Source organism: Netta rufina (genome assembly GCF_964035555.1).
Source record: "Netta rufina genome assembly, chromosome: 12".
In the NCBI taxonomy this organism is placed as follows: domain Eukaryota; kingdom Metazoa; phylum Chordata; class Aves; order Anseriformes; family Anatidae; genus Netta; species Netta rufina.
The window spans coordinates 21462616-21480109 of NC_140135.1; the positions used below are offsets into that span (position 1 = coordinate 21462616).

The following is a 17494-nucleotide window of genomic DNA, read 5'->3' on the forward strand; positions in this document are numbered from 1 at the left end:
ACAGACCTGTGAGAGGCAAACTGCCCGCGTGAGCAGGGAAGCCAGCCCTGTCCCTCCGCAGAACAAGTCCAGCTGAGGTTTTTCCCTGTGGAGATTGCATCTTGAAGCTGGCTGAAGGATGGAGAAAATCCGAGGGCCTGGGAAGGACGCAGCGGGGCAGGTGGCTGCTGCGTGGGATCGCACACAACCCCTCCGGGCTGTCCCAGCCTGATGCCTCCTCACACCCTGCTGGGGGCAGCTCTGAGACTCAGCAAAAGCACCCGCAGGAGAGGGAGCGCCTGAAGTGCGGGGTGGGGATGCGGGGAACGGAGGCAGGGGGCCCGCACGAGAGGAATTTGCGGGCGCTGCGATTTGCATAGCCCCGCCCATTCACCCCGCGCGGCCAATGGGAGGCGGCGGGGCGGGGCCGGCCGGGTGGCGATCCCCCGCGCTGCCCGCGGCGCGCCCCGCTCCACGCGGCGCCGCGCGCCCTGCCCGGGAGCCACGCGTGTCCCGCCGGGGAGCCGCGCGTGTCCCGCCCGCCGCGCACCGTGCCCCGCGCCCGCGGAGCGTCCTGCCCGCGGAACGCCGCGCGTCCCGCCCGCGGAGCCCCGCAGCCTGCCCACGGAGCCCTGCCCCACGCGCGCCGGGACACAGGTGAGCGGCGGAGCCCACGCAGCCGCCCGCCCACCCGCGGCAGCGGCTCCCGGCGCTCCGCTGGCGCCGGTGTCACCGCCGGGCGGGAGCTGCCGGCGGGGCCGGGAGCGGCGCAGCGCGCGGTTGCAGCCGCCCCCGGTGCTGTGCCCGGGCGCGTGGCATCGGGGCCGGGGGTGCCGCGGCCGTGGGGGCCGGTGCGGTGGCGGCGAGCTGGTGGCGAGCTGGTGGCGAGTTGGTGGCGAGCCGGTGGCGAGCCGGTGGCGAGCTGTCGGGCCCCTCGGCGAGGCGTGCCCGGGCATATCCCGGCGCCCTGCCGCCTTCCCCAGGGTGGGCGGCGGGGGGCGCCGGCGGGGCCCGTCTGGGGGCCGGGGTCGGGCGGGCCGCGCGTGGGTGTGTAAGAACCGGTGGCAAGTTGTGCAGAACGCCCAGCAGCTGCTGCTCGGGTTGCGTGCCCCTTCTCCTTCGCACTGTACCTGCGTGAGGGTGTTCGTAATTGCGGTAAGAGTTGGAGGGAAAAGCAGACGCTGCAGGTAACCGGAGTTGTTATTGCAAGCGAAGCAGTGACAGTTGTGAATGAGTAGAAGTGGGGAGAAAAACAAAAAGAACAAGAAAAGAGAGAAGGAAATAAAAACCACAAACATAAAAATCCAAGATTTCATGTAAAGTGGTAGTTCTGGAAGTCTTAGTTGAGATATCTCACAAGTCACAGACACCCAAGAAGGATGACCAGAATTTCATTCAGTTTATATGAACATGTGGAATTGTACATGGGGGCCCTGTGACTGAAGGTATCCTGGTGCTGAGGGTGTCTGCTCTGGCAGGATGCTCTATTCTCCTTTCCCAAGCCCCGTTTGCCCACCACAGTTTCTCATGCAGCTCCTCTGGCATGGGCAGCCCTTCCTTTGGGGCCTTGGGTGAGCCGCTGCTGTGGGCAGGGATGAGGCTGTTGCCGGGTGGGTGTTTTGTGGGACTGTAAAGCTGAATGGGAACAACAGCAGAAGCAGCAGTGATGCACTATGTCCTGTATTGTGGGTGGTTTTGGTAGTTTCAAATATCTTCCTTTGCACTTGGAATGCAAGGAGCAGAAAGTGAACGTAGCCTTGAGAGTACTGCAGGGCAGTGAGGAGAGATGCAGCTTCTCCCAGAGTACCTCTAGTTCTTGTCTGCCATTAGGATGCTTTCCCCTAAAGCAAATATAAGTTTCCAGCCACTCCATGCCAAGTAATTAGTGGACAATTTTGTGAGCGGAACTTACAAATGTTTTGGAAAACCTGCTGATTTCCAAAAAGAGCATGGAAAGATCCAGGTTAAATCCTTTTTTCCCTCTATTCTGTTTCTCTGAGTCTTCTGGTCTACCAGGCATCCCCTAGGGGTGGCAGGTCACTCCCCACGTGCTGGTTAGCAAAGGAAGACACACGGAAATGCTGCCTGGTGAAAAGGACTCCGGGTTAATGAACAGGAGTGGAGGAATTAATGAGCAAGAGGCTGGGGTTAGGCATTGCCATATGCAAGACATACAGTCATATTTTCCAAATAACCTTTCTTTTTTTCCTCCCTCCTTTTCACTTGCAGTTTTTATTTGGGATATTTTTTCTCTAGTTCTGTTTCTCAATACATACCAGCATTCCTTTCGAGGTCCTGTTAGTGCCTTCTGGCTCTGCTAGGCAGTAACTTCATTCATGAAGCCGCCCATCGGGATCTGCTTGGGCAGCCCGGCCCCTTGGCTCGAGCAGCGGTGCCCAGGAGCTGTTCCCTGTGCGCAGACACAAGGGCACCCAAAGGAGAGGTCTTGGCTGGGGCTCTCCCAGCAGTGGAGGCAGGCAGAGACCCCCACCCCTGCCTGGAGGGGGGGGTTGTGGGTCCGTGTAGGGGTGGCCCAGGGCAGGGGCTCGTGGGGCTGACCTCCTGCTGCAGGTCCTGCCCTGCCCAACCTCTGTACCTGCTGCGGTGGTGACATGGCAGGGACCAGGAGCGACATTGTTTGCACTGACTTTTTTTTTTTGGTACCTCTTCATTTATTTCCTTCTCCTTTTTGTTCCCTACCACAATCCATTAGCTGGATGCAAAAGGGAGTGTATAAATAGTTTAGATCCCCATGTAGTTTAATTTTTTTGAAAACTTAGTTTTCACAGGAAAAAGAGAATCAGGGCTCCAGAGCTGTCACTGAGGTAAATGATCTGGGACTCGCACTGTAGCTTTGATGAAATGTTCTTTTTATCTGATGATGATGATCTGATGAAACTCATTCAGCAATTTACATTTTTGCTGTCTCAGTAATAACACAGCAGGGAGCACACGCTGCTCACCCAACTCAGGCAATTGTCCCCTTAAGACAATAAAAAAGTACGTTAACAAGTTGCGACTTTTCTTTTAAGTTAGAAGACTTCACACATCTTGAAACAATGGCAGTATGTTTTGTTGCCTTCCAGCTGACAAGTACATTGATACCACACCAGGTTTATATTGATCTTTGGTAGTCACCCTAAGATCCTGTGTTTTCAGAGAGGTGGGAGGGGTTTGTTTTTTACTTTCAGCTAATTAGGACTAGTCGTTTTCATTGTTCATTAGACAATCAGAAATTGCTGCTTTACCAGGGCAGTGCTATGTGGTTTTTGATGTGTGGTTCATTTACAAATTAAATGTCTTGGTGTTCAGGTATTGTTAATATAAAAAGGTTTTTAAGAAGTACCATCGCTTTGAATTTCATGCCAGATATCCAAGAAAGCTTTCATTCCACTTATCATTATATTGTGGCTTGAGAAACAGCAGGCCTGGTCTATGCTTCACAGTTTTGCTGGCATGGCTGTGGTGTGATGTTTCCCCCGCCATCCCTCAGCGATACCGTCATGCTGGCAGGTGTCCTAATGTACGCGTACTTGCACTGGCATAAGATTCCTTTTGCCTGTGTAACTTTCTCTATTTGGCAAACTGGCTTAAGCTGTGCCCCTCCTGGGGAGGTAGTCTGGAAGGGATGTGTCCCTATCTGCAAACCCTTCTGACATGCAGAGAAGTCTGTAAATTCACAAGAGAAAGAGGTCATGGCAGCAGAAGTTGTTTGCACTACAGTTTCACCAAGACTTCCTTTGACACCTGTATTTCTTTCTTGTATTACGAGGACACTTTAGAGGGCTGATAGGCAGGCAGCCTGAAGTCTTTCCTCCTTTTCTCTGAGTTCAGCCCTGGGTACCGGAGTATCGGCAGTGCTGTCTGGGCAGCCCGGCATGGTGGGATCCTACCAAGGCTTGGGGCCCTGGAGCCCCGAGGAGCAGCAGCCTGCTGAAGTGGTGGCTATCACCCGTGCTCAGCCCGTCTCCTGTTTTCTTGTTTCTCCTCCTTCATTCAGCCCGTAGCAGGAGCCTAACACTGAACTTGAATGTTTGTCCTTTGACAATAGCACAGAGGTCCCTCTTTACCACCTTCTGAGATGGTGACAAATTTCCTTTATTTATTCTATACTGTCAGTAACCTTTACACTATTTATAGGCTGTGATCGTGCCCCTCCCGAGATGTTTGCAAGATAAATTTAGCTCCCTTAGCTTCTCATTGCCGTATGTCTTCACGTCCAATCCTCGCTGGCTTTCACTGCCTTTCCTTGTAGCAAGTGAGCCGCTGGCCATGTGTGTGAGCTGCAGTAAGCAGTGACTCACCTTCTAAGCTTGTCCGGGGCAGACTTCATCTCAAATGAATCCTGATGGTTCAGAGACTGGGGAGCCTGGCCAAATGTCTGCTTCCTAAAGGCAGTCTGCATGGGAGTGGTAGGGGATTAGACAAAGTCCAGAGAAAGCCCGCAGAGACTCGAGTGTGTGCTGCGGGACACTTGTATCCGTGCCTGCTGGTGGAGCAGGTAGGATGCGAGGGGCTGTCGCAGGAGGGGGTGGCGGGGAGAGCTCGATGGCCGTGCAGTCCTCTTCTTGTCCCCCTGGTCTGCACAGGGGTCTGGCAGGGTGCTGTCCTCCCGGCTGAGCCAGCCATTTCCTGGGGCCCTAAACAGGACAGCTCTGGCTCAAATGCCAAGTTTCCCAGGTGTTTCAGACTGTTTGGAGTGGCGCTCTTCAAAAGAGCGTTTCCAAGTGTTCCCTGCTCCTGGTGGGTGTTCAGAAGTTAACAGGTCTTGCTGTCAAGGCAGGATGAATTTCTCTACTGGCCGGCTGCAGAAGGTTCAGAGAGAAGTAGAAGGAAGAGTGGTCCTGTGGAGGTGGATTTTATTTCATTTCTGTCATAAGAACCCACCTAGAATATACAGAAAAGCGCAAACAGCCCTGAAATGGTAAACAAGTTGCTCAGTTTTGTAGCTTTGGGTTTTGTTGCTTGTTCTTGGTGAATCTTTAAAGTCTTGTGTTCTCTCATGAGCCACACTCACTGAAGGTGGAAATTGTGTTTCCACTGAGACTAGGGGCAGTTCTGCCGTTAATTTCAGCCGAGCCATTCATTCCCCTCGGAAAGGCTCTGGATGGTGTTTTGCAGGGAGATGGGTGCTTGTCTTGCCAGCCCTCCGAGGCAGCTGCAAGTGAGTCCGTGTCATGCTGAGAGCTTCGAGCAGCCTGCGCAGCCCTGGGCTGTGGCTGTGGGGTCTGGGCATGTGTCCTGGCTGGCTGGGACTGCCTGTCGTGGCACTGGCCAGAGCATGGCTGCCAGATCCCTGAGCTGGGGCTCATCCCTCTGGGTGACAGTCTGGGGTGCCCTAAAATACAGCTGGAGCCAGCAAAACCCACTACCTGCCTGTTGAACCAGTGGCTTGAGTGGTCACAGTATCTAGCTTAATATTTCTTCTACCTTGAGGACTGCAGTACGGCAGCAAAATCGGGTACTTTGTCTGCAGCCTTTCTGAGAAAGCATCTTCTTTCCTTCCTGAGCTTTCTGTGCAGGCTGCCGCGTGGGTGAGAGCAGGCAGTCTGGCTCCTGCCAAAGTGACATTCTTGGTGCATAAGAAGTGCAGGCTGTCTTCCTGGCCGGTGTGGAAACTTTTGCCCAGAAAAGGGCACGTTGCTCCTCGTAAGTATTGGGACTTGCTATGACCTCTGTGCTTTTTCTTCCTCCCTTCTTCAGGTTCCGGCACCTCCCCAGCCTCAATGGACTGCAAAGAGAGCGAGGACCCGTATGAGCACAGCAAATGCACCCCATGTCGAAACTGCATGCCTGGGCAGGAGCTTTCCAAGGTAAATTGCTCTGGAAGAACTAGGAATCATCTAGCACCAAGGTTTTTACAGTGCTGGATGAATCCTCTGCTAATTGTCATTAAGAAGGATGATCCCCATACATTAGAAGGAGCTGATCCTCTTTGGGAAGGGAAGATAAGCAGTTTCACTCACCTTGCATAGGAGGGTGAGAAGACAGAAGTAAAAAGTGGGGAGGAATTCCAGGTTTCTGCTCAGGTGGTTCTCTTTTTGCCAAAGGAAATCTGAATTTTCTCCCAGTCAGTACCCTGGGTAAAGCTGCAGCAGTGTAGCCCTTCTGAGGAAGCTTTTTTCCTTCCTGAGCTCTCCATGCAGGCCAGGCTGCAGGCTGGGTGAGCATGAGCAGGACACTCCTGCAACACCTGGGTCTGGCCCAGCCTTGACCATGGCAGTCATGGTCAGCCATCTCCAGCATTCCCTCCTGAAATACAGCCCTGCAGGGGTCTCCTCTCTAAAACGTGCTCCAGCAGCTGGGGCAACCTGTGGGCTGCTGCTGGGCAAAACACAGCTTCCTCATGAGGACAGGTCTAAGGCTCTCTGCTTTCAGCTGTGTTCGGAGGACCTTTACACCACATGCCTCCAAAGAAGAGATGCCGTTTCGTTCAGTATAACCTGGGGTTCTGAAGTGGCTTCTCACCGCAGCCCAACCTCGTGTCTTGCAGGAATGTGGTGATGGTACAGGGGGGGATGCGCAGTGCGTTCCCTGCCCACCCAGGAAGTTTAAGGATAGCTGGGGCCATCACAGCTGCAAGCCCTGCCTGTCTTGCGCTCTCATCAACCGCATCCAGAAGTCCAACTGCACAGCAACGACCAACGCGGTCTGTGGGGAGTGCCTGCCGGGGTGAGTAGGGCTGGATCCCTGCCCCAGGCCCGCAGTGGTGGTTACCTCTGGGAGCATGCGGGGAGGGGTTGGCTACAGGGAGCTTCCCCTGAGGCCGCTTCTCACACGGTGCTTAGGATGAGCCCTGGTGGCCCAGAGCTGCCTCTCTGAGGAACCACAAATCAGAGCCATCCGAAGGGAACCTGAAAGCTCCCACGAATGAGCAGTGGAAGACTTCCAGGCCTGAGCTCTTCCTGTGGACACCCGGGTGGCCAAGCCCTGGAAGAGGAGTGTCTGTTGACCACTGCAATTAGCAGTCCCTGAAGAGGAGGGTAGAGACCATACCTCGAGTGATGGGTGCCTCTTTCCAAGCACAGTCATGTGGAGGAAGCTGTGGTTTCTTTAACTGTTGATTTTTAGCAAATTTTTTAAGGAGTTCCCAAAGTGAAGACTGCTACATACAGCCTATGAAATGCCTGAGAGCTGCAGACCATTTCTTAGCAAGCAATGTGGTTTGTGACAGAGGAATGTCAGAGCTCTGGTTTTTGAATCCCTTCCCAGACCAAGTTGCTAGCTGGAGTTTTTCTGTGGTTTTGTGGAGCTATTAATCACCATCGCCCTCCTTTAGCAAGACCCAGGGAAGGGGGAGGAGGGAGGCGGGAGGCTGCTTCTGGGTGATGTCACTCCTTGGCAAAAGCAGCTACCGAAGTGAAAAAGTAGCTCTGAGCACTGCATGAGCCGGCATCTGGGAGAGACATGGTGCCTCGTGCCTTCTCGGCGTGCTGTGGCACGAAGGAGGCTCGGCTGCCACCGGCTGAGGGAGGTGGGCGCGTCTTCTCGTGGGGGGGGGGGGGGGGGCGCGGGCTGGCTCCTGGCCCCACGCTGCTGAGAACCCTCTCTGCTCTCTTACAGGTTTTACCGCAAGGCACGGATCAGCGGGCAGCTGGGCTGGGAGTGTATCCCGTGCACCAAGCAGACGCCCTCCTCTGAGCCCCAGTGTAGGTGCCCCACAGCCCACCTCCTGTGGGTGGCCTGGCCCTTGGGTGCAGGGAGCAGGGGGACGGGGCTGGGCAGCTTTGTGGCGTCTGTGGGAAGCCGTCGTGACCGTGCCAAAGGCATGTGTTCGGATGTACATTTGCACCATCCTTGAGCTATTGCTGCTTGTTCTCTCCACAACACTGAATCCCTGTCCTGTGTGGGCCCGATGGAAGAAGCTTGTTTGTTATATGTGAAGGGTGAAGGGGCAGGGAAGGGGTGGCCCAAAGCCTTTGGGTCGGGTTCCAACACTGTGTCTGGTGTGTGTGCAGGTCGATCCAGAACAAACCTGGTGAAAGTAGCAGTCCCCACGGTACCTCCCCAGGACACAGCCCTTCTCGCACTGACCAGCAGTGCCCTAGTCATCATTGTGCTGGTGCTTCTGGCCCTCTCCATCATCTACTGCAAGCGGTTCTGGAAGAGCCAGTGCCAGCGAGGTGAGTCAGTGCATGCAGCATTTCTCTCTGTTCTCCCTTTGCTGTTTATACATGTTTCTGGCCCCTTTGTTGCTGGGTAGAGCACTGTCCTGAGCACTGGAAGTCAAACATTCCTCTATTCATAGAGAATAGATGGCTCGTCCTGCTTTTCACATCTGCAGGACTTCTCTTGCTTTTTTGTACCTGCACGAAGACACAGAGGAGCCTCCCTCCTCCTTAGTACCATAATTAGTGGGAGGAAAATGTTGTTTTGCTGTCAGTTGGCATTCTCTCTTGCTGGGGCTTCTCAAGGGCAGGTAGATGTTAAGTGGCTTTTTGCAGTGCAGGACCAGTGGGGCTGGAAGTACAGAGGTAGGAAGGAGTATGTTTGATGGCCCGGGCTGGGGTGCATTCATGTTGGCATTCACCAGATGGTGAGCCAGGGAGCTGCTGTCTCCCAGCTCCTCGCCATCAGACATACCATGCAGCTGAGGCCATGCTAGGGACACAAGCCAAGCCTTTGCTCAGACTGGTTCTTCTCTATCCTCCAAGTCTTCCTGAGGACTCAGAATTTCTCAGGCCAGCGAGCGATGTTCCCCACGTCGGCTGCACCTGGCAGGTTTCTGTGTGAAGAGCAGATGTCTGGTCCCTGCTGCCTGGGCGTGAAGAACCTGAGCCCCTGCTACAGGCAGGCGGAAGGTACCCGTTCCTCTCGCTTTCCTCTTGGGGGGGAAGGGAAGACATTGCTGGGCTCCAGTTCACACAGTCTGAAGATAATCTGAGACTTTCTGAGGAGGGAAGACGGAGAGTGTCCAGGTTCCACCAAAATGAAATTTGGGGTCTTCTGTTAACAACTGCTCGCAGATTTTGTACCAGAAACACTTGCACTCAGCTCTGGTGGCTCTCAAGCCTCCATCCAGCCATGCCCTAGCTGTCACTGTGGTGGGGGTGGCACAGATGGGACTCAAAGCTTTGCAGAGGGGTTGTGGAGTCGTGGTGTTGGGCCAAGGGCAGAAGGCTGTGGGAGGTGGGACGGGGCAAGGCCACACCTCACTGAGCTGTGGCCCCTTCCTATTCCAGGCCCGGTGGAAGCAGTTCAGTTCATTTCAGAGGGAGAAGCCATCAGCCTCCAGCTGCCGCCCACGCAGCCAGAGCTGGAGCTGCCATCGGCTGTGGCGGTCAGCCCTGCCTCCAAAGGCCAGCTGGTGAGGAGCGTCCTGGAGAGCCAGCCCCTGGTCAGGAGCTCGGGCTGCAGCGACCGCCTGGCCACCGCCCTGGCCCCCTCCGACCTCAGGCCAGGCCAGCGGGGAGTGGCGGAGGCACTGGCCCCCCTCTCCTCCTGTGCCTCCGAGATGCAGCACAAGTGGCCCCATGCCCCGGTGGAGTGCACCGAGCTCGACCTGCAGAAGTTCTCCTCCCAGGTGGAGTTTGTGGGCAGCGAGAGGTCGGAGGAGGTGGGGAGCCAGGCAACACGAGGAGTCCCCAGGGAGGGGGGCAGTGCAGCGCTGGAGGCTGGGAGCAGCCTCGTGGTGGACCCGGCGAGGGGCCTGTCCCCCACCGTCCAAAACCCCACTGCTGAGAGCGGGGAGCAGCCGGTAAGTTCTTCCTCATCACCTCTCTGACACACCATCACATGTCCTGGCCCTTGGGCACAGAAGGCTAGTGGGTTAGGGATGTGGGTTCCTAAGATTTAGGGTCATTAATGTCTAGGGTGACCGGGTAACTACCAAAAATGATTTGCCAGATGTTTCATGGCATGTTTGGGAGTAGGTGAGGATCGTTTTCCATAGGTCATGTCAGAGCTGTGGAGCAGCTGGTGAGCCAGCACAAGTCCAGTGTATCTCCCAGAGGAAAGGATTAGCATTCTAAGTGGATTGGCCATCGCTGCAGGTGGCATAAGGTCACCAGCCCTCAGAGGGCCATCAGCCACAGACAGGACCTGTTGGGATGGTTTCAAATAATAAAAAGACCGGAGTCCATTTATTCAGTGTATAAACCCACCTTTAGCTATGCGTTAACTGATGTACTCTGCGGGTGTTTCTTAGACTCTTGCTCATCTAGAAAGCTGACCTGGCACCAGGAGGCAGTGATTCCTACTCCCGCCCAGGTTAGCTTATAATGAGCCTAGTCATTAACATAATTGAGGTTCAGAAAATGCCTGGTAAAATAATATAATTTATATAATATAATAATAAATAATATAATATATATATATATAAAACTTAGCTCCAGGTCACTGTTTATGGAAGCAGTTTGCTGGGAGGCCCTCGGAGGTTGTTAGCTCCTGGGATAGTAATGCTGGCATGACAAGTGCCATTGCTTTGAACCTTTGTGGTGGCCCTGGGAGGACTGACAGGCATCATTGTTGCTGTCAGACTGTCCCCAACCTTGGTGTCTTTCTCTTTCCAGGTGAATGATGCCCAGAGCCTTGTGACTCAGATCAGTAACACAATGAAGGGTAAGTGTCTTCCCAGCCTCATTTTTGTTCACCATGCATTGGCGTAGCAGAGATGCAGATTTTGATAAGGAGCTCCTCCAAAAGCCTACCTTGGCTGTGTGGAGGTGACACTCATTACAGGGTTGTGGTGACTTTCACTGCCTTTGGTGCTAGTTTCCAGGTTAGATATCCTGCAGTACTGCTCAAAGTGGCTTGAGGGTGGGTGGTGAATGGACACCCAGTTATTGCCTGTTGGCAGTCTCCCCAGGACTGATCCGGTTTTGTGTTGCTGAGCTCTGAAGGCAATATTGGAGGAGATATCCCTGCCATGACAAGTAGATGTTTCACCAGCTTGGCAGGGACGGGGGTTTGAATCTAGTTAGTGTTTATTCTCACCAAACCTGGACGTGGTTTCTAACCCCACTTTTCTGTATTGCTGCCCCCAGGTCTCCCTGTTGCAGAGCTGCCCCATTCCTTGGTGCAGTCGCTTGCCTTCTTGTTAGACCCATCCTTGAATGGTGTGAAGAACTTCAGCCACGTGGCACTGGAGCTGGGGGTTGCACCCCAGTTTCTGGGACGGATATCTGGATTTGAGCAGCTCATCACTCACCTCACCTACTCAGGAGACTCGGTCACAATCCCTCATCTGGCCCAGGCTCTGCAGCGACTGCAGCGGTTTGACGCCTTGCTCCTGCTGTGTGACCACTTTGCTCTCAGCCAGATTCAGGGCCACCAGTGCTAGGATAAGATGGAAGGGATGGAGGAAACTTCAAGCATTGTGTGTACTGGTACGGGAGAGGATCTGGTAGCCCTGTGGTCACACAATCTCTCTAACATGCATGTGGGGAGTATGTGGAGAGAGTCTTTGCATTGTGGAATAGAAGCACATGAGGAGGAGTCTCCCTCCTTGGAGAAGAGTGGAGGAGCTGGGGAGGTGACAGTACTGTGTATCCTCACAGCTGTCACTCCTGCCCCTTCTGGGCAGGTTGTGCTCAGCACCTCCGAGTTCATTTTTCTTCATCTGTACTTAACCCATGTCCAGCAGCAGAGTGGTGTCACAATCACTGTGCTGCCTGTCTGTAATAAGCCCTGTCCTTTGCGAGTTGCTGGTGTTGGGATGAATTCTGTGAGGTCCCTGGCCACACGCTGTGCAGGGGCTTGGGCTTGGTTGTGTGCCACTCTCTTACAGGGCCAACAATCACTTCTCTCCCATTCCAGCTTTTCAGAACATTTTCCTTTGGCCAATACTGTGTTATTTTTTTCTGGGTTCCTGTTGCCACTTTGAGTTGAAATTTTGTTTGCTCCTTCCTGTGTGACCATTGCTGCTGTGGCAGGGAGAGCTGAGCAGTCAGTCTCTGTGCCAGTGCAGCACATGGCATGTGTAAATTAATTTCCTTTACTTGAACTGGTATAGTTTTCTTAAGGAAGTTCCAAGTTGATCACCAGGGTACTTTGATGTACAGTTGTGTTAGGTGCAGTGCTGTGCTGCTCCTTGCCCAGGGCAGTTTTTGCTCCCCGGTCTGCTGGTGACTGCCTCTACTCAGCTGTGCTGGCAGCCTCCTCGGTGTGCATCAGGCATTGCAGGCTGATGCGGGGTGCAGCACGGGGTGCCAGAGGCAGGGACCCTCCTCTGCCTTCTGCAGGGAACAGCTGGTGCCCTGCCAGTGCCAGGCGTGTAGGGGTCAGCTGGAGACTGAAGACTGCAACTGTGCTGCAGTGAGTGTTGAAGTCCCTGTGGCAGAGCAGGTTTGCTTTAGAATATTTTTTTTTTTTTTTCTTTTTCTTTTCCTGCCTAAAAACAAGCTAATATTCTCATTTTTGGGAGTAGGTCTTATGGAAGGAACACCCTTCTGCATTTAATTTGTTCCTGGAGGATTTGTCAGAGCTTGCAGCACTTTCGCCTGCATGAGGCTCCCCTCAGTTTTGGTTGTGGAGCTGCAGGGCAGCTTGCAGGGCTGGTAGCTGCTGTGCTGTTGTTCTCCGCTGTCTGTCACCAGCTTCAGGGTCTCCCAGTGTCACACGGGGTTTGGCCAGGCGGTCTGACAAGTGGGACTTGGGGGTCCATGGTGGAGTGGCTCATGAGGCTAGAGAAGACCTGCAGTGGGAAGCCGTGCCCTGCCTGCCAGCAGCAATGTCTGTGCAAGCCTCCCGCTCCAGGATTTTTGTCGGGGGCGAATCCTTGCGCAGCAGGCGAGGCGCAGGGAGCGGCCCTGTGGGGGCGGACGGGAATGCGGGGCTGCCGTCAGCTGGGGAAGCGGCCCCGGCCGCCCGGCACGCGCCTGGCCCCGCTGTGCCGCCGCCTCCCGGGACGGGGATGCCTGTCCCACTGAGGTCATGGCGCGGAGCAGCTGAGCGGTCTTCGCCCTGTGCCTGGCTCCAGCCTCTCTGTGGCCGGGGCAGGAAGCCTGCTGCGAGCTGGTTGCTTGCCGAGGAAGGCAGGAGGTGTCAGCCCCCAGCTTTGTCCCTGCCACTTGCACCAGGACTACTAAAGCCTTTTACACCCTCCTCTGGAGCAATGAAATGGACCCACTGTGCTTACTCAACCAGGACAGTGCCTGATCCCACTGAAGATCAGAGTCAAAAATGCCTTTAGGTCAGCGGGAGCAGGTTTTTGCCTCTGCTGCCATGTGCCAGGGAGAACAAGCCTGTCTTGTTTCTTCCCCTCTTTCTATGCTGTTTTGTGCCTGCTTAGTTTCACTGCCCAACTTTTTCCGCCCTGTCCTTGGGGTCTGTTGGACATCTCATGCCATTTCCACCCTTCCCTGGTGCTGCTGTCCCCTCGCAGCCTCCACTCCCAGCCCCCGTACGCGGTGCGGCTCCTGCAGGGCTCAGTGCCCTGGGTGGCTGTGGGCCCCGATTGCCCCAGGACCTGCAGGGGGTTTGAGCCACGGTGCTCGCTGTGTGTGTGTCCCTACTGAAGGCTGCAGCTCACGGCTGGCTCTGAGCGCTGCTTCCTGCGCTGTCCTTGCCCCTGGCGGCATGGTGGCCGCCAGCAAGCGGCACTGTTACCCTGCCCGCCGCCACCAGGGCATCCCCAGGCTTTGCCTTTTATCTGACCACAGTACTTGGAAAAAGCAAGCGACCTTCTGGGAACATAGCCCTTTGCTCAGATCTGCCCAAACAGCAGTATTAATAGCTGCTCTGTTTCCCCCCTCCCCCTTTTCTCTTGTTAAATGCTGTTAAGACTTGACCACACTCAGGATGTGGTCAGATAACAGGAGGCATGGACAGCTTCAACTGGATGTGACACTTTATCTCCTCCACTGTTTATTTCTTTCAGAGTCATGGTCGTTTTATTGCTCTTTGCTTTGTGAGAACCAGAAGCGTTAGAGCTTGTACCCGTTTTTGGCTGGGGTGATGTACTTGGTCTGTTACAAAGTAGTCAGAAAAAGTATTTCTAGTGTAAATGCAGCCTGGGGATAAGGTTTTTCCATTGGAGGCTTATCTGTGGCAGGGAGAGAGTGTGTTCGCATTAATCATGTAACAAAATCAAATATTTAATCTCTTTATGGACACACAACGGGAATGAAGATTACTTACACATCTGTAGGTGAATTAAAAACATCCATGCAGCTTAACTAATCAGGCATGGCTTTGAACTTGAAGTAGGTGTAGGTGTGGATTGTCCTGCATGTCCCTGCCCATCCAGTGGGGTGCAGGATGGCGAAGCAGGCTCCTTCCCAGCACAACGCTGTGGGATTGGGAGCAAACAATGGCTAGCAACAGCCTGGTAAACGAGAAATGGAGTGAATAAAAGGGTTGTCATCACTTGTGTGCTGCAGAGCCTCACTGGGAGCCAGTGGTCTCTGTCCCTCCTGTGCTTGCTGGGTGTTCCTGTTGACGTAGGTGGGGTCTGCATTTGTTGTTTTTCTTTTTTGTTGTTGCTGTTCTATTAAGGAATCAACCCCATTCCCCTAACAATTTTTAAGGTAAACTTATATTTTAGCTGTTTGGTATCTGAGCAACATTGTTCACATCCAAAACCTACCTCGCCGTGGTGCTGAGGAGGCGGCACGTGGGGCTGCTCTGCCAGCCCTGCCTGGCGCACTGGGAGCGCCGGGGCAGCCACCTCCACGGCAGGTCTGTGGGTAGCTGTGTTTTAACTGTTTTAACTGTTCTTGGGAAGACTCGAGCCTGCTCAGAGCCTTTTACACAGTCGCAGTGTGAGCTTCTGTGGATGGTGCTTCATGGGTGCTCAGTCCCACACTGTACTATTCTGGAGTGGGCTTTTTAATGGCAATGGGCTCCTGTCCCAGGGCTGCTCCCACCTGTGCTGATGTCCATGGCCAGCAGCCACCATCCAGCTGTGCTGTCAGCAGTCTCAGAATCAGCTGTGTTTACATGGCCTTTAATTTAGCCAGCTCAAGGCCCTTTGGGCTGATTTTTCACAAGTCTAGCTGAAGTCCTCAGAAGAAGGGGGACCACAAGAGTCTGAAAGACAGGCTCTGGCGCTGCACTTTGGACACTGGCAAACGGTGGCCATCACTGGGCAGGTGGGCGAGCTTCAGTTTCTTTAGCTGGGAACCAATAGACTTGGTACTTGACTTTTCTGCTTTTTCTTAATGGTATTTTCAGCACAATAGATGGAATGTAAGGGAAGGAAATTCTCATAGCGCTGGATCTCACATTTCAGCTTCAGGAAGCTACCAAAGCCAAGCTGGCATGGTTCAAAAAGAGTTGAAAGAAATAAATTAATCCAGTATCTATGCAAACTTTAGCTGTGATTGAACAATGGAAATACTCTTGGGTGGTGAGATTTTTTTTATTTTTTTTTTTACAAGCAATTGTTTTGACACTAGTCCTGTCTGGAAGTCTGATTTACAGAAGAATTTGTGATGGGTTTCAGTCCAGCCCTGTTCTGAAAACTTCTAAGCATACACTTAAAAATAGGCATATATTTAAATCTTATTAAAATAAAGAAGTAATTTGTACATCCTTGGATGCTATTCTCAAACAGGGTGCTTATAAGAATTCACTACACTCTTACATGAGTGGACAATACTGAAGAAAATTTTTTACAATATGGGCACGCTCTGAAAAATCTGCAAGTGGAGATGCCCTATGGGGAGGTGCCCTGTGTGTTTTAGATTAATTAACAATGCAAATTCTGGTGCTTTTCTAAAACTAAATAAATAATTTTTTGTAGTCATAGTTTACTGCTGGGAATACATGATAATTTTTATGGTGGATGTTCTGTTTTCTTTAAGGTTATGAATAGGTTATTTATATTTTTGTAAATCCTGTGTCATTAGCATTGTAATTCTGAAGTTTTATTTGTTTCCATTGTTTTTTTTGGGGTGAAGTTTGTATTCAAATAAAAGTGTCTGAAATTCCTAAGTTTTGTTAAACAAGGGGTGTCTGAGTTCCCCACATTCCACCCAGACATAGTGCTGTTGAATGCTGTGTGCTTGTAGTTAAATAAATTCCAGAGTTGGAGGTGATGATGCGCTGTGAGTTTTAATTCTGTCCTTCCTGCGCAGGGGTCCCAGTCTGTTGGGTGTGGAGGAGCCTGACCCAGTGCCCACACTGCTGAAACACAGGCTGGGGGCAGAAGCAGAGTTGTGTGCTGATATCCTTTTCATGTTCGGTGGCACACAGCAGCTGCTACTTGTTCTGCAGGCCTGGTTTCTCTCAGAAGTGCCAAATCCTGGGTGGGGTTTGTCTGTGGGCCCAGCTCCCGGGGAGGGGGAAGAGGCAGAGACACTATGGAGACCCTATACGTGCTACCCAAGGAGCCCTCTGTTTCTGCAGCTTCAATGAGGAGCAGTTGTTCTTTCAGCTTGTAATTAGAGTCCTTATTAAGTCTGTTCATGCCCTTGAACTCGGTCTGCTCTTAGTATTCGTATTAGAGTGTAGGATATCATTTTTTGTTCCAATTAAGGCTATTATACTTGCTCAAACCCTCTCATGCTTTGCAGGTTCTTGTACTAGTGTAGCTTGTTTGAGTTGTAAGGAACACCCACGTGCGTTGTAGCCATGTGCAGTCCAGTGAGCCTGTACCACTGAAGCGATACAATAGGTGTCAGTAAAGGAGCCTCTGAAATCAAGGCATGGGAAAGCACTCACTCTTCACTGGATGCAAAAGTACAGAATGAGTAAAGGCATTCAGCAATGCGTGGCTTCCGAAGAAGCCTTTTGCTTAGAGCATCTTGGGTGTATGCTGCCTGTTATCACACATGCTTGAAATATTCTCCAAGTACACAGTGAAGTGCATTAGTGGCCGTACTGACTGCAATCAGCCTTCCTGAAGGCATGCAGGGGAAGTGATCCCAACACCTCTGCAGCTTGAAGCAGGAAGGCTGGTCTGGAGGAGAGGCCTGGGGCCAACTCAGTGGGAGAGCAAGACTTTGGGTTTACACGCTTGTGTGATGGGATGGGAAATCAGAATACACCTTGCCTAATCTTCCAGCGACTGTTGGGTTTGGGGGGCTGTGGGCACCATGCAGCAGTAGGTCAGGTGGGGGTGGTTTGGGCCTTTTTCTCTGCTCTTCTGGAGAACAACCTGGGGTGACCACTCCTATGCAGAGGAGAGGCATACACCCAGACCAGGAGTCCCCTCTGAACAAGAGCTTTACACCCCACTGTGCTTGCCTTGGGGCATTTGCACTGTCTGCTCTCTCATGTTTGGCCAATGTTTAAGGAGTGATGCGAAGCCACATTCCCCTCTAAGTACTTGGCATTCTTGGTCTCAGCACTGTGATAATAGTCTACATCTGAGGATGAGAGCAGGCAGGAGGAAAATATTCCATGTAAGAAGTGTGGGGTTGAAAACCAGCCCCGAGGTGTTCAGAATAAGACAGAGTCTGGTGCTCCATCAGACATGACTTGTAGAGTCTGGCAGCATATCAAGATGCTGGGGTACACGGGGTCCTCACCTCAGCTGCCTCTGGGAGGAGCATCTCCAGCTGGGACACAAAGCTGCTGTGAAGGCATTCAAAGCACATGGGCCAACTGCTTGACGAGCCTCCAGTTCCAG

At 52.9% G+C, this 17494-nt stretch overlaps 1 protein-coding gene across 2 annotated transcripts; it reads left to right on the top strand.

Annotated features, from left to right (window-relative positions):
• Positions 1-444: 444 nt before the first annotated feature.
• EDA2R (ectodysplasin A2 receptor) lies at positions 445-15959 on the top strand. 2 transcript variants are annotated; one of them, XM_084294168.1, is made up of 9 exons: positions 445-636; positions 5683-5792; positions 6473-6651; positions 7543-7628; positions 7938-8102; positions 8634-8780; positions 9162-9676; positions 10491-10539; positions 10965-15959. In XM_084294168.1, the coding sequence occupies exons 2-9, from the start codon at positions 5706-5708 to the stop codon at positions 11258-11260; spliced, it is 1524 nt and encodes a 507-aa protein (XP_084150294.1). In that variant the 5' UTR covers positions 445-636; positions 5683-5705; the 3' UTR covers positions 11261-15959. The 2 variants fall into 2 exon arrangements, with proteins under 2 accessions (XP_084150294.1, XP_084150295.1); XM_084294169.1 differs by lacking the exon at positions 445-636 and adding an exon at positions 4352-4480.
• Positions 15960-17494: the final 1535 nt, after the last annotated feature.

What these genes read in the sequence shown, in the direction of transcription:
- EDA2R (XM_084294168.1), top strand. Translation starts at nt 5,706, where the DNA reads ATGGACTGCAAAGAGAGCGAGGACCCGTATGAGCACAGCAAATGCACC. An exon ending in CTGGGCAGGAGCTTTCCAAG is followed by an intron (nt 5,793 to 6,472) that starts GTAAATTGCTCT and finishes CGTGTCTTGCAG; the next exon opens with GAATGTGGTGATGGTACAGG. An exon ending in CTGCTACAGGCAGGCGGAAG is followed by an intron (nt 8,781 to 9,161) that starts GTACCCGTTCCT and finishes TTCCTATTCCAG; the next exon opens with GCCCGGTGGAAGCAGTTCAG.